A 13,796-nucleotide genomic window follows, 5' to 3' on the forward strand; every position below is an offset into this window, starting at 1 on the left:
AACCCACTCCAGCATTCTTGCCATGGAGAATTCCAAGGACAGAGAAGCCTGGCGGGCTACAGTCGACGAGGTCTCAAAGAGTCGGACATGACTGAGCAACTAACACACACACACACACACCATGACAAGGACAACAGGATAATTTAGGGGAATCGTGTGAAATGAAACAAAAGAAAGAATCATCGAATATTGACCATGGCTAGATGGGAAAAGGGAGAAGGCAATGGCACCCCACTCCAGTACTCTTGCCTGGAAAATCCCATGGACAGAGGAGCCTGGTAGGCTGCAGTCCATCGACGCTAGGAGTCAGACACGACTGAGCGACTTCACTTTCACTTTTCACTTTCACACATTGGAGAAGGAAATGGCAACACTCTGCAGTGTTCTTGCCTTGAGAATTCCAGGGATGGGGGAGCCTAGTGGGCTGCCATCTATAGGGTCGCACAGGGTCAGACACGACTGAAGTGACTTAGCAGCAGATGGGAAAAAGAAAGTGCTTTTTCTGAGAAAATCTAGTTCAGGAAATCCTGGGGGAAAACACTGGAGAAAGAGTTTCTGGGTATGAAATAAAGAGGAAAAAAATAATTAGGATGGTGACCCAGAACTGGCATCCCCTAGGACTGCAGCTAAGAGAACCAAGTTGGATTATTTCTATTCTGTTCCTTTTTCCTCTTCTATTTTTCTTGCCTCTCTTGTTGGGAATTCAAATTTCTCAGACTGTGCAAAGGCTGATTTTGTACTTTGTTATATGGACTAAGACTGTTACGATTTATATTTCTTACCCTGATGGAAAGTTGGAGAGAGGGGACAAATAGTTCAGGCTACCATCCCGAAGTCTAGAGTGAAACTTCAGAATTGTAGGCAGTAGGATTAGAGTTGGATAGCAACTCTATTACTTTTGGTGTCCAGAAGGTAAAATGCAAGCACATCAATAAAGAAATAGATTACTATGGGAAACCATTTTTTAGGGTGTTTTAAAATGCTTCATCACAGACTTTTATAAGGTTTTACATATAATTTTCCACTACTTCTTGGAGATCACTGCCACTGACAAAGGACAATCACCAACATCAAAATACCAAAGGGCTGATTTAAGAAAATAAGTTTTATTTCTCTGACTTCTAGGTAATAAATGAGATTCTTCTTACAAATTATGTTGTCACCTCAGGTAGAGAGGGTGTCATTTAGGAAGCTGATCTTTTTGTCAAACATAACATGTACCACTCTAGTCCGTGTTGCTCCTGGCATACAATTAGGCAGGTGCTCCATAAATGTGGAAGATCACATGGCAAGCGTCAGCCTTTTTATGACAATGCTGCAATCTCTTATAAATGCCTGAAAATGGCCCATGGGAATGCTAACTGGAGCAACAAGGAAAAGTTTACTATGCTAAGCCCCCCAACTACAAAACACTTCATCTCTTGTTACAGCCATGCAAATTTTTATAGGTTCATTGAGAAAGGGAAAAACTGAGTGAGTTTACAACAAATCACATAGTATTGAACTGTATAAAAATAAAAATTTAAAAAGTCAGAAAGCTTTGGGATCACATAAGTTATGAAGCTAACTGTCTTAAAAGTATAAATGTGCTATGCTTAATCGTGTCTGACTCTTTGCGACCCCATGGACTGTAGCCCACCAGGCTCCTCTGTCCACGGGATTTTCTAGGCAAGGATACTGGAGTGGGTTGCCATGCCCTCCTCCAGGGGATCTTCCCAACCCAGGGATTGAACCCAGGTCTCCCACATTGCAGGCGGATTCTTTATCATCTGAGCCACCAGGGAAACCCAAGAATACTGGTGTGGGTAGCTTATCCCTTCTCCAGGGGAACTTTCCAACCCAGGAACTGAACCAGGGTTTCCTGCATCGCAGGCCCTGTGAAAATCTTGTATACCAGAAAATTCTTGGTAAGCTCATTTACGTTTCTTGTGTAATCGTCTATAAAACAGATGGAATAAACCTATGCAAGCCTTATGTATTTTTTTCGTGTTCAGATGACATGTAAATTTCTTTACCCCTTGCTCATCTATGCAGTTAATGTACTCCCACTATGAAGGATGCTGACATATAGAGGTGTGCTAGACGAGGGTGCTTAAACAGCTAGGGATAAATTATTAACTCCTCATTCTGTTTTGGCACATCCAAAATGATTAAGTGAAAAATATTAGTCTAACTAACATTTTATACAGAAAAGAGTAAGCTACTTTTTAGAGCTGCTGTATCCTGCTGTATCCTGCTGCTGTATCCTTCTCAGGGCAGGGATTGGCAAACTTTCTCTGTTAAAAAAAAAACAAAACGAAACACATATTAAATATTTAGGCTTTGCAGGCCACGTAGTCCTTTCCATAACTACACAATTGTATGAATAAAACTGTGGACACTGAAATTTGAATTTATATTAGATTCATATGTCATGAGTATTATTCTTCTCCCAATTGTTTTCTATCTGAAAATTAAAAAACCATCCTTAATTTGTGGATCATACAAAAATAGGCATTGGGCCAGATTTGGCCTATGGACTGTAATGTGACAATTCCTGGCCTACTGGCAGTGCTATTTCTGCAAGAGCTGAGTGAGTTTCACTAAGTCCAAAGGAAAAATCTGTAAAGATGGTTTTGTTTACAAGGTTTTCCCATCCAACCATTCAAAACTTCAGCGATCATCAATATGTCATGATTTTTCACTGCATGTCTGAAAGGTTGTCCCTCTTCATCAGCTGACCCACTGAAAACTAGTTGACGATTTTACAGTGACTTTTTCACTTTTCATCAAGAAAAAGTATATATAAAATGATTTAGCAATTAGAAGAGAAAACCTGAATGAAAGAAGTACGGCTTCTGGTCTCGGTTTTGAGAACTCAGTTCTTTCACTAGATAAATAACTTGACTGTTTCACATCTCATTTTCTTTGTCTGGAAAGTCAGGATTTCCAGGTGTTGTTACTAAACAGTTACATTAAATGTTAAAGGAGATGGAGGGGAAAATTATGCCTGTATTTTCTGGAATAGCTACATGTTCAGAAAAATGTGTGTGTGTTTTTAAATGCCATAACGTAGAACAGAAGAGAGGCATATTTCTGAAGAGGAATCTAGTGGGTGATTTCTTCTGAACATTTTGAGGTAGAAAAAAAAAAAAAATTAAACCCAAGAGTGAGCTCATGCAAACTACAGCACAAAATACACACATGTAAAATTTCACAGTTTCCCTCTGTGCCTACTATTACCAGGAGAGGTTCAGTTTAGGGGTCTGTAAAAATGTTTTCTTCCTTTAAGAATAACTCTCTGAGCCAAGACATCATCAGTTCCAGGCTCAGTCAGCTCCAGTTGAAAGTGTGAATGTTCAGCAAGAGGATATTTTTGAAAGGAGACTGAAAATCTGCTGTGCCAGATACCTGAAACGTTGTTAGGGTATTCAGTGGAAAATTTCATTTCCACATTATAAATAACTGTAGGATATTTTAAGGGATCCAAGACTAGTAACTTCCAAGAGTTGCTTATATTAGCTCCACTGAAATGTGAAAAGAAGGGAGGATGTCCAAGGACAGGCTATAAAGCTGAATTACCGGATATGATTAATTAAAATAAATAATTCAACATTGATTAAATCACCCTTAAAATCCCCAGTCAAAGCACCCAAACATTGAGGCCTGCATATTTTGCTATCCACTAAGTAAAACAAAACAGCAATGAAGAAAGAGGAAAAGCCCCCAAAATGATTACTTAAGTTCAACTGCCCTAGAGGTTCTTATTCAAAAAAGAACCCGTCTGGTCGCCCATATTCTAAATACTGACTGTTACTTAGCGTCACCACATTTTCTGGTAGTCGCCGGTTCTGCGGATTTCCAGGGAGAAGGACAACCCCAGAGAAGACAGCATAACACCGACTGTGGTATTAATAGTGAAATTTTATCTCCCTTGACCACAGAAATAATCAGCTTCCGGTAACTTCTCTCTTCCTTTGCAGCCCCTACACATTAAAAAAGGCAACAAACCAAATCAGAGATCTTTGATAGACTGAGGTACAACGTGCCCGAAATAAAACTGTCCCGCTGAAAGGCAAAAAAAAAAAAAGAAAGAAAGAAAAAGAAAAGTCCTGTGTGTGAGTTGTGTATGTGTATTTCTGTATCGGCGTGGGGATGTGTGAGCGTGTGTGCCCCAGTGCATGTGACTAAGTGGAGGCAGGGGTGGGGGGAATAAGGTAGAAAATTAACGCAAGCAATCTGGTCTCTCTTCTGTCTTTTTGAAGGGTAAGCCTGGCTTCCCTTTGCTGGTCCGCCGCGTGCGGCTGGGGAAGACCCGACCCTCGTGCGCGCCGGTGGCGCGGCGGTGCCCAGGGTTAGAGCTCTCCCCTGTGACCGAAAAGATAATTAAAAATCGCACGCGCCGGAGACAGCACCGTTCCTCGCTGCGCATCAAGTCCGTAGTGATAAGTGGGTTCTCACCTCCCGCTGGCGCCCGGGCTCGGAGCCAGTAGTCTGGGGTCGAGGAGTAGGTTGGGCAGGGGGGTGTCCTAGCAGGTGATGCAGAATGAGTCACGCAGGGGCGCGGCGGCTAGGCTCGAATCTGCGGGGGTTTGGGGAGGAGAGGCGGGAACGCGAAGAGAAAATTGGGGAAGGAGAAGTCGGACGAGGAAGGCGTGGAGTTGTCGATGGGGAAAGGGAAGGTAAAAATAAGTCCCAAAGAGGAAAGACGGAGCCGTGTCCCTTGAACCCCATCCTTACCCCCGAGACGGAGCTCGCCTAGCCTAGCCATCCCCGCCCCCGCCTCCGCTCCCACTGTTGGAAGCCCCTTAGTCGAAGGAGCATCTTTTTAGAGGGCATCTCTTTAGTGGTCCCCAAGCCAGGCAACCACAGCCCTCCAAGTTCATCCTGCTCTTGAAATAGGCTCAGAGTCCTGGACAGGCACCGGGTCCCCTCTGCCGCGGCCCCCACGCTGTCTCTTCCAGGCCCTTTCAAAGGCGCAGACCCCCCAAGCGCCGGCTGAGCGCTCGGAAGCGATGTTTTAAAAACCAGGAGGGAGGGGTCGTGGCAGGTCGCTACCAGGGTGAGAGAGGCGTTTGCGTAGAGCAATAAAAACACCGATTAATGGGTATGTGAATTGGTTTAAATAAGATGGGGGTGGGGGGTGGGGATGAGTGATGACTCAACTATCTTCCTGAATACTCCGAAGAGGAGGCACTATAACTTTTCATTTCTTTTATAACGTCGCTTATTACTGTGTAGTGTCAGTTACCTTGTTAGGCATCTTTGAAACGTTGGCAACGGATGATTCTTCTTACAGACACGTTTTCAAGCTTTGCGAGGTTTAAAGGAGATTGACAGCCAGGAACTTAGTAGTACAGTTCGAGGAGGGGAAACAGCCCGGTGCCCCCTTCTTAGGGGTGCAATAGCCTCAAGCGGATTTCCCGGCTTCTGCGGGCGCCGCACATTGTTTTATTTGTTTTGAAGGCTCAGAGTTTGAGGCTGGTCGGAGACACCCACGTGCTTCTGACTCTCATCAGCGTAATGATCGCCTTAGCCAGAGTCGTGTCTATATAAACCACAAAAACCTAATCATTAGAAATCCCAGCCTCCAAAAACCACATTTTAGGTAAAACTGCTGCTTTTTTTCTGCGCTCCTTCATCCTCTCGACCACAACTTTTTGGGGGATCCAAAGTCGCTTTTTAAACCCACATTGGGAAATAAATACATAAATAAATAGCCATTGAAACATTTTGAATATTTTATTTTGTACTTTTAATTTTTTTCCCCCAGGACTGGTGGGGGAGAAAGTGAAGACCTTAGACCTAGTTTTAGATGCAGAATAGACAATAAAAGTTTGACATTCATGGAAAACTGCTGGGGTTTTCCCCCAGCAAGGGTTTTTGCAACTTATTTTAATCATCAAGCTGACAGTTTTCCAGTCCTTAAAAAAAAAACTCATTCTTGTTCTCTAGGAACGACTAGTTTGAATATAGAAGAAAAAAGTGTCCAACACCCACTTGAGTTTCTAAAACTATTTTGACAAGTGTCCCCTCCATCCCAATTTTTTGTGTCACTTAAGTGGAAAAAAAGAAAAAGAAACACACCCAAACCCTGCAAAATCTTTTTTTTCCCTCGGGAGCCGCTCCGGCAGAGGTGGGGGGTGGGGGGGGAGTAGGGTGGGGGAAGGGTGAAGAGTGCTGAGAAGTCAGCACAGACGCTCAAGAATTTTCCTTCCTCCTCTCCTGAAGTTAAAACGAAAAATAACGACAGTCAGATCAGCCAGCGGCTCTCTGGCATCTCAGCTTCAATCTCCCTGGACCAAGAAGGGGGTTCCTTGTCCTGGGAGGAGAGGGCGAGAAGCAAGAAGACGCGACCCGGCGAGATCCCGCTAGCCCGGGGCCGCCTCTCTCGGCTTCCGAAGCTGCGCGCGGCGTCCCGGGGGCTCCTTCTCGCGGCCGGCGGGCGGCGGCAGCGGCTGCGATTCGCAGCCTCGAGATCCGTTGCCCCGAGATCCGCTGCCCGTGACTTACCTCCTGGCACCTCGAAGCGCGAGGGTCAGGGGAGCTTTGCAAAGAGCAGGAGGGAGTGGATGCGAGGAGGTGGCGGTGAGAGGGCGAGAAGAGGAGAAGGGAAAGGAAGGAGCCGGACCGGGGAGCCGGGCTGGCAGCCGCCGCGGGAGGAATCTGAGTGCGCAGCCGGCGCGGGGGGAGCGGCGGCCGCCGCGGAGGAGGCGGCGGCGGCGGCAGCGGCGCGGCCGGGCGGGCGGCGGCGCGGACGCCTGCAGCTGGGTAGCTGCGCGCGGCGCGGAGCGGAGCGGCGGTGGCGGGCAGCGCGCGGCGATCCTGGCCTCGGGGCTGGACTGCTGAACCCACTGGGCTCCACCGCCGGCCTGGAACTGGGAGGGGGCGCCAGCGCACCCAGGACGCGGTGCCCCAGGGGACCCGACTCCAAGTTGCTGCAGACTGAAGCCTCCCGCCTGCCCGGGCCAGACACGTCCCGGTGCCCGTTCGCAGCTGCCACCCGGGTGTTCCAAAGGCTCCGTCAAGACCTGCGCCTCTCGGGGCTCCCCACCCGCCAAGCCGATTGCTCTGCAACGCCGCCGCTGGCTCCCGTCAGACTCCGCCCGGCAGTCGGCTTCGTCGAACTTGATTTCTCACCTCCTCAGCCCCATCACCTCCAGCCCCTTTTCCCCCGTCTCGCCTCCACCCCCCCAATTTCCTCCTCCTCGCCCCTCATTTCCACCCTCCTCCCCCTCCCCCGGCCACTTCGCTAACTTGTGGCTGTTGTGATGCGTATTCCCGTAGATCCGAGCACCAGCCGGCGCTTCAGCCCCCCCTCCAGCAGCCTGCAGCCCGGCAAGATGAGCGACGTGAGCCCGGTGGTGGCCGCGCAGCAGCAGCAGCAGCAGCAGCAGCAGCAGCAGCAGCAGCAGGAGGCGGCGGCGGCGGCGGCGGCGGCGGCGGCGGCGGCGGCCGCCGCGGTGCCCCGGTTGCGGCCGCCGCACGACAACCGCACCATGGTGGAGATCATCGCTGACCACCCGGCCGAACTCGTCCGCACCGACAGCCCCAACTTCCTGTGCTCCGTGCTGCCCTCGCACTGGCGCTGCAACAAGACCCTGCCAGTGGCCTTCAAGGTAAGAAACTGCGGCCGCCCCCCGCCCCGCCCGCCCCCGGCTCGGCGCCGCGGGACCTGCCCGCAGGCGTCTCCGAGCCCGCGGGGGCCCGGGGCCCGACCCGGGAGGCCTCCAAGGCTCCTACCTCGGTGGCTCCGACCTGAGGGACCCCCGTCTGGCCCTTTCCTCGGGATCCCCCAGCTGGGCTCGCCGCGTTAGTGATCCCGCACAGATCCTTCCCACTCCCACTTGTGCCCGCAGCCACCACCGCGGCCCGTGTCCCCCTCTATCCGTTCACCACCCCTCGAGCCTCCCGGCCAACGTCCCGACCCACTCCTCTGAGCCGATCTCCCCTCCCCCAGGAATCCCCCGGTGCCCACTCTCGGCGCCGCCGCCGGGACGAGCTCCACCCCGCCCCCCACTCCTCCGGGGCGAGGATACCCGGCGTTCTCCCCTGAGACTCCCGCGCCCTGGTGCCCGGCATCCCGGCCAAGCCTGCACCGCGGGCCGCCGCGCCGCCCCTCCTCGGGATTCCGCGAGCTCCTACCCTCTCCTCCCCTCCCACCCGAACGCCCTCCGCGGGTCTCGGCGCCCCCTTCTCTGACCGGCTTGCGCCTTGGCTGTCCCGGCCCTTCCCGGGCTCGGGGGCCGGTGTTAGTGGGGTGCCGGCGCCGGGCGTTCGCGCCCGGGGCGGGGCGCCGGGTGCCGGTTGCTGGCGGCGGCGCGTGGGCCGCATTACGGGTGTCCGAGAGGGTCCGGGCAAACTTAGGGACTCGAGGAGCGAGTGATGGGAAGACGGGACGGGGGCGTCCTCTCAGCCTGCAGACCCGCGCCGGTTCCCGCTAAGGAGGAAGGCGGGGCCGCCGGGGTCGCCGCGCGCCCGGAGGCGGGGGAGCCCGGGAGACCCGGGAGCCAGACCCTCGAGTGCGAGGCGGCGCGGGCCAGTGGAGGGGGCGGGGGCTCGCCGCGCCGCGAGGCTGAATGGAAACCTGCGAAATGCCTTCGGCTCGCCCGCCTGGAAAACTGAGGTGACACTGTGAGATTCGCCTTATTCTTTCTTTTAAGGACTCAGACCCCAAAGGTCCCTCGGGCTTCTGAAAGGTCGTGGGAGGCTCGGGTCAGCGACCTGGGCGCCGAGGCAGTGACTCCCAGGCTGGAGAGCACCCCCCGCGCGTCCCGCGGCGGCCTCCTCGGTCCGCCTGGCCCGTTAGTTGGAGGGCGGATGTCAGCAGCCCCGAGTCGCGGGCAGCGGCTCGGCAGGTTGAGGGTTTGAGGGTCCGGAGCCTCTCTGTGATGCAATTGGGGTCCCCCCCGTCCCCGGCAGCCCTCGCCCCCTCGCAGAGCCCCCAGGGCCGGGAGCGCCCCGGGTCGCTGGAGAGACCGGGTACCCGGGCCCTGCCTCCTCGAGGGATTAGGCGCTTGGGATGGAGGGGGTGGTGAGCCAGACGCGGAGGAGAGGGCTCGCAGAAAGATGCTTCCGGTCCAGTCTAGCCTCTGAACCCGCGAAGGTGGGCCTGGGTCCCATGGGTTCTGGGATTGTGGAGAGCAGGGTAAACCAGGCCTTGGGGTGGGGTGGAGCGGGGAGGGAGGAATCCCGCCAGTTCCTCCCTTGTGGACCCTGGGGCCAAACTCCCACGGGCCACTGGCAGTTCCCTGCTGTTGACCACCCCCCTGCTCCACGCACCAGTTCAGATTCCGTGTGTGGGTGGGGTGGAACGAAAGAGGAGTCCAGGTCAATTAGAGCTGGTTATCTCGCTAGGTCTTCTATCAGAGCAGGAATCAGAATGAATTATTATGGAAAGGGGATGTTGCATTCTGGGGCAAGTTTCATTTTGCAGTTGGCTCCAGAAACGTGTGTGTGTTTTAACCGTCCCATTTCTCCTTTTATAAACCACCCATTTTGTAGGTTAAGCGTTCCTTCCTTGAAATATGGAAAGCTCAGAATATAGGTGAATCGTAGAAATGTGGATTTTCACGTGAGAGATATCTTTTACAATTCATCGTCCAAGGGTCCAGAATTTTCTAATTAGCCTTATGTGAGAGTGGAAATTTGTTTCCACCCACCTCTCCCTCCCCTCCCCCCCCCCAGATCCCCTCAAAACACAAACAAAAAGCCCTGGGCGAAAACACCAAATAATAAAAATAAGTAGATATTATATATGTAAAATGCCAGAAGTCAGGATATGAAAAAATTAAGGCTCTAGATGTTTGATATTCTGCATTCCGTTAGTTTTGCTAATCATGGTTTTAGGGTATAAATGTCTTGAACTCTACGCTTGCATTTATGGTGCTGAATTGATTCTGAGCATTAGTACTTTGACTGGAAAGGCTCTTTTTGGCATAAAGATAGAATGCAATTTAGTTTGAGCTGTTCTCAGATGTTTTGGCTATCTTTAGGTTTTCTCACTACCACCCTTTTAAAATTATTTTGAAAATAAATTGCTTTCTCTGTTATTCATCATACTTATTTTTAATTATAGAGTAATTTTACTTTTAACCAGTAAACAAAACCATAGATAACACATGGCCATATTAAACTGAATGTTTTAAGTTGTATTAACTGAAGGATAAGCTGAATTAACCTAAAACTTGACTTTCATGTTTTCCCACCTCCCTAAACTTGTGTTTAACAAAATTCAAATAGTGGCTTACAGCTGACATCCACTCAGTATAGAAGTTTTGTCTCTACTGAAGAAAGATGTGTAGATACTCGGAACATCCAGATTTTGACAGGATTTTTTGTTTGTTTGTTTTCATCTGAATGTTAGTAAAATCAACCTCTTTTTACCTTACTTTCGAGATAAAAGCCTGTGAGCGGTAGACTTTCTAGACTCTTGCAACATAATCAAATACATCTGCAAAGAAGTAATATGAAGAAGTCTCAGTTTTAAAAGTGGTGACAGCAATTTGGCTATCATATTCAGAGCTATGTACAAAGTAAATTATAGTGTTGTTGGGTAGATAGCAGACAGGTAAATATATTTAATATAGAACTTAATTGTTGAGAAGTCTGGCATTCAAATCAATATAATATTTATTGAGCCCATATTTTATGCCGGTGACACTGAGCTCCGCAAAGTAGAAGATCAGAAATGAATTCAGTAGACTGTGTTTTGATATGTTAACTTAAAGCAGTGCTTCAAAATGATATTGGTAGTGTATTGCATTAAGTCATGTCATGTACTAGCGTTGTTCATCTGATCTTGTTTTGGAATTATACGAGAGTACTTAATTCATTTATACGCTGACATGTAAAAGTGCAAAAACAACTTGTATGCTTTAAACTACACCAAGTTGTTTATTAGCGTTATATTTTTAACAAAGTTCTGCAGTTTTGAAATGTCCAGTCCTCCCAGGTGTCAAGGAAATGGAAATAAATATTTTTAACGTTTTTCTCAGGTGTATGTCACTGAAAGCTTAAAATAGTTAAGGCATACTATTAGAGGATCCCAGGCCCTTTCTGTCTTGGGTAGTTGCAGTGATGAGAAAGCGATATGCAAATTCATTGTATTAGTTAATGGTCAGGTAGAAATAGTGGGGAGAACATGTTAGCCCTGTAGCCAGTAGCACCCTTGTAAGTTAGGCTCTGTCAGCATTTTTATCCTGAAGCTTGGTGTTCAGGGTTCGTAACTCAGTTGCTTTAAATAGCTTCAAGCTGAAACACTATGCAGAAATTTTAAGTCCAGATGTGTATTTTAAAGTTAAAAGTAGTGTAAGACTATTGCACTGCTTTAAGTTAGTGAACACTGGTCTGTATATTTACCAGGATCATATGTTTTTCTGGCAGTGTTAAAGAAAGAAAACACATTTTTCGATATATGATCTATTGCTCATAGTTAATTCTGCATGTTTAATAATACCTTTCAGTATTTGTCACAAGTAGGGTTTCAAAATGATGGAGCAATTTCTATTTGAAAATAATTTTTTCGACATCATTGGCCATTTTTCTCTTCATAAGCAAGTATGTAGCTAATACCTATTTGACATAATGAGTTGTATTTTCCTTACGTAATTAGTGATCAGATTTTATGTTTGTGTCTTTTTAATGTAATTATACCTAAACAAAGAAAACAGGTTTTTAAGCCTGTTAAAACTTTGCTAAACCTACTCTGAGTTGCTCTGCAAAACTGTGTACATCATAATAGATTTCAAGTTGTTTGAAGACAGGCTTATTTTTGTGTTAAGCCTTTAGATGCAAGAAAAATTATTTAAAATTAAAAATTTTAGGATTGAGTATATATAAAACTTACTGGTAAGGTAATGGAAACAAATAGTTTTAGGTGAAAAAGAAATAAATTTAAAAAACTTGTATTTGAAAACAGGCATGATAAAATGTCATTCATTATTTTCATCCCTTTGGCATTGCTGTTTTTATCTTTTTAGAATTCCAGAATATCCATTGTTTGATGCTCTAAATCAGCTTGATACATGGCTCGTGAATTTCTGGCTTAAACTGAAATAATTCCCATCAAATTTCTCTTTGACATATAGTATAAAAATTAAGAAATGCTATTTTATATTGTATTTACTCTTTTCTCTATGGTTCAGTCAGGTTTTTCTGAATTCTAGTTTAGAGTCTAAAAGTAACTAATATTTGTGAAACTTTGTGATCATTTATTTAAAGTTTTCTTTAAATATTTGCCATAGGAATAAAACTTTTCCTTTTTGCAATTACTCCCTTACCTTTCTTTTTATTCCAAAGATAGATTTGGTCAGATTCTATCTTGAAAAATAATTATATTTCAATTTTGCTGCAAGTACAATGTGTCCAAGTGATATTGGTCTTTAAGAGTAATTGATTAGCGAAGACTTGACTTCTGTCTATGGAAATGTCATAAGCAATTTAAATTTCCATATAATAAGACCACAAAAACAATTTTAAGGGCCTGAGTTACTTCTCCATTGCTCCTCTTTCAGAGTAGCTCACAGATTTAGTCAGAGGAAACCTCATAAAAATTTTCAATAGCGTTTTTAGAGTTAAATATCCTTTTACTTTATTTTTCACAAGCTCTGTATCATGTGATTTAAATGCTAGTTATCGGTGAGGTGCGCTAAAGAAAGGAACTTCTTTCTCTTCTGAAATGTCAGGACACAAAATTACTTCCCTCTTCCCCATGAAGTTTCTTGAATTGGTAGATTTTATGTTTGAAAAGCACCTAGAAAATTAACTGTTAAAGTTTCATCACAAATTATTCTCTGCAGAACAGAACTTTTGTATTGGGTGGTGTGGAAACAAAATTTTGAGTGCTAAACTAACTAGTTAAAAGGTGATTTTTGATTGCTCTCTACCCCTTAAAATGTTTTCCATTGCTTTTTTGGTGCAGATGAAATGTGTAAAAATTTCTTGATTCTTTTGGTTTTCTTTTAGATAAACACAGTTGAGAATCTCCAAGGGAAACTTTCTAGCTTCAGAGATCTACTTCTTTTTTTTTAAACCCTCAAACATATAATTACACTTCTGATTGATATAAAGTCAAATATATTCTCTGTATCTCCCTTTTTTTCCTCAGAAAAACATTAGTCAATCTGATTTGGTAGAGTGAATAGCAGAAAAAAAACCAAAAAACCAATATATTTAGCTACTAAAATAGAATTCAGCCAAAACAGGAAAAGTTATCACTATATCTTGTTAGTTAGCATTTTTTTTCCAGGCCAAGTTGTAAGCCTCATAGAAGACTCACACAATTTGTGATGACCTATTTGTTTTGTTATTAAATGTGATACATAAAACATACCATTATTTAATATGGCCATTATTATACTGCTTAAGCAAAGAAAAATGGATTTATGTATTTCACTCTTAGGGATCTTTTCTTTCATATTTTCCCATATTGAATTAATTTTCCTTTTCTTCTAACTAAAAAAAAAATCCATTATGTTAAAAATATGCAGTAAAATAATAATGTCCCAGAGCTCTAAAAAATCTTTATATTGGGGCAGATTTCTTCACTTTTTTTCCGGAAATTTCGCCAGCCTGGAGTGAAACCCATCAGCTGTCCTGTATCTCTCAACAACACCAAAAAACATCTCAGGACATGAAGTAAAGAATTACATATTGAATTGAACCCTTTAAGGATGCTTATAAGGAAAAGCCTGTGTTTAGCACACAGCCGACTTGGAACAGAAGTTAGCCTGCTCATCTTACTAAAAGCACATCATTATAATTATACTCTATACTTATGGTATATCTTCTACATTTTACAGACTTTAAAAAATTAT

General features: G+C 46.1%; 1 protein-coding gene across 2 annotated transcripts in view; it reads left to right on the forward strand.

Annotated features, from left to right (window-relative positions):
* The window catches only part of RUNX2 (RUNX family transcription factor 2), a 232,936-nt gene that overhangs the window by 89,981 nt on the left and 129,159 nt on the right, over positions 1 to 13,796 (forward strand). For both annotated transcript variants that reach the window (XM_043449963.1, XM_043449962.1), the window contains exon 2: positions 7,267 to 7,598. In XM_043449963.1, the coding sequence (XP_043305898.1) occupies positions 7,267 to 7,598 (332 nt within the window). The remainder of the gene's footprint in view (positions 1 to 7,266; positions 7,599 to 13,796) is intronic.

This window comes from Cervus canadensis, chromosome 28 (assembly GCF_019320065.1).
Source record: "Cervus canadensis isolate Bull #8, Minnesota chromosome 28, ASM1932006v1, whole genome shotgun sequence".
In the NCBI taxonomy this organism is placed as follows: Eukaryota; Metazoa; Chordata; class Mammalia; order Artiodactyla; family Cervidae; genus Cervus; species Cervus canadensis.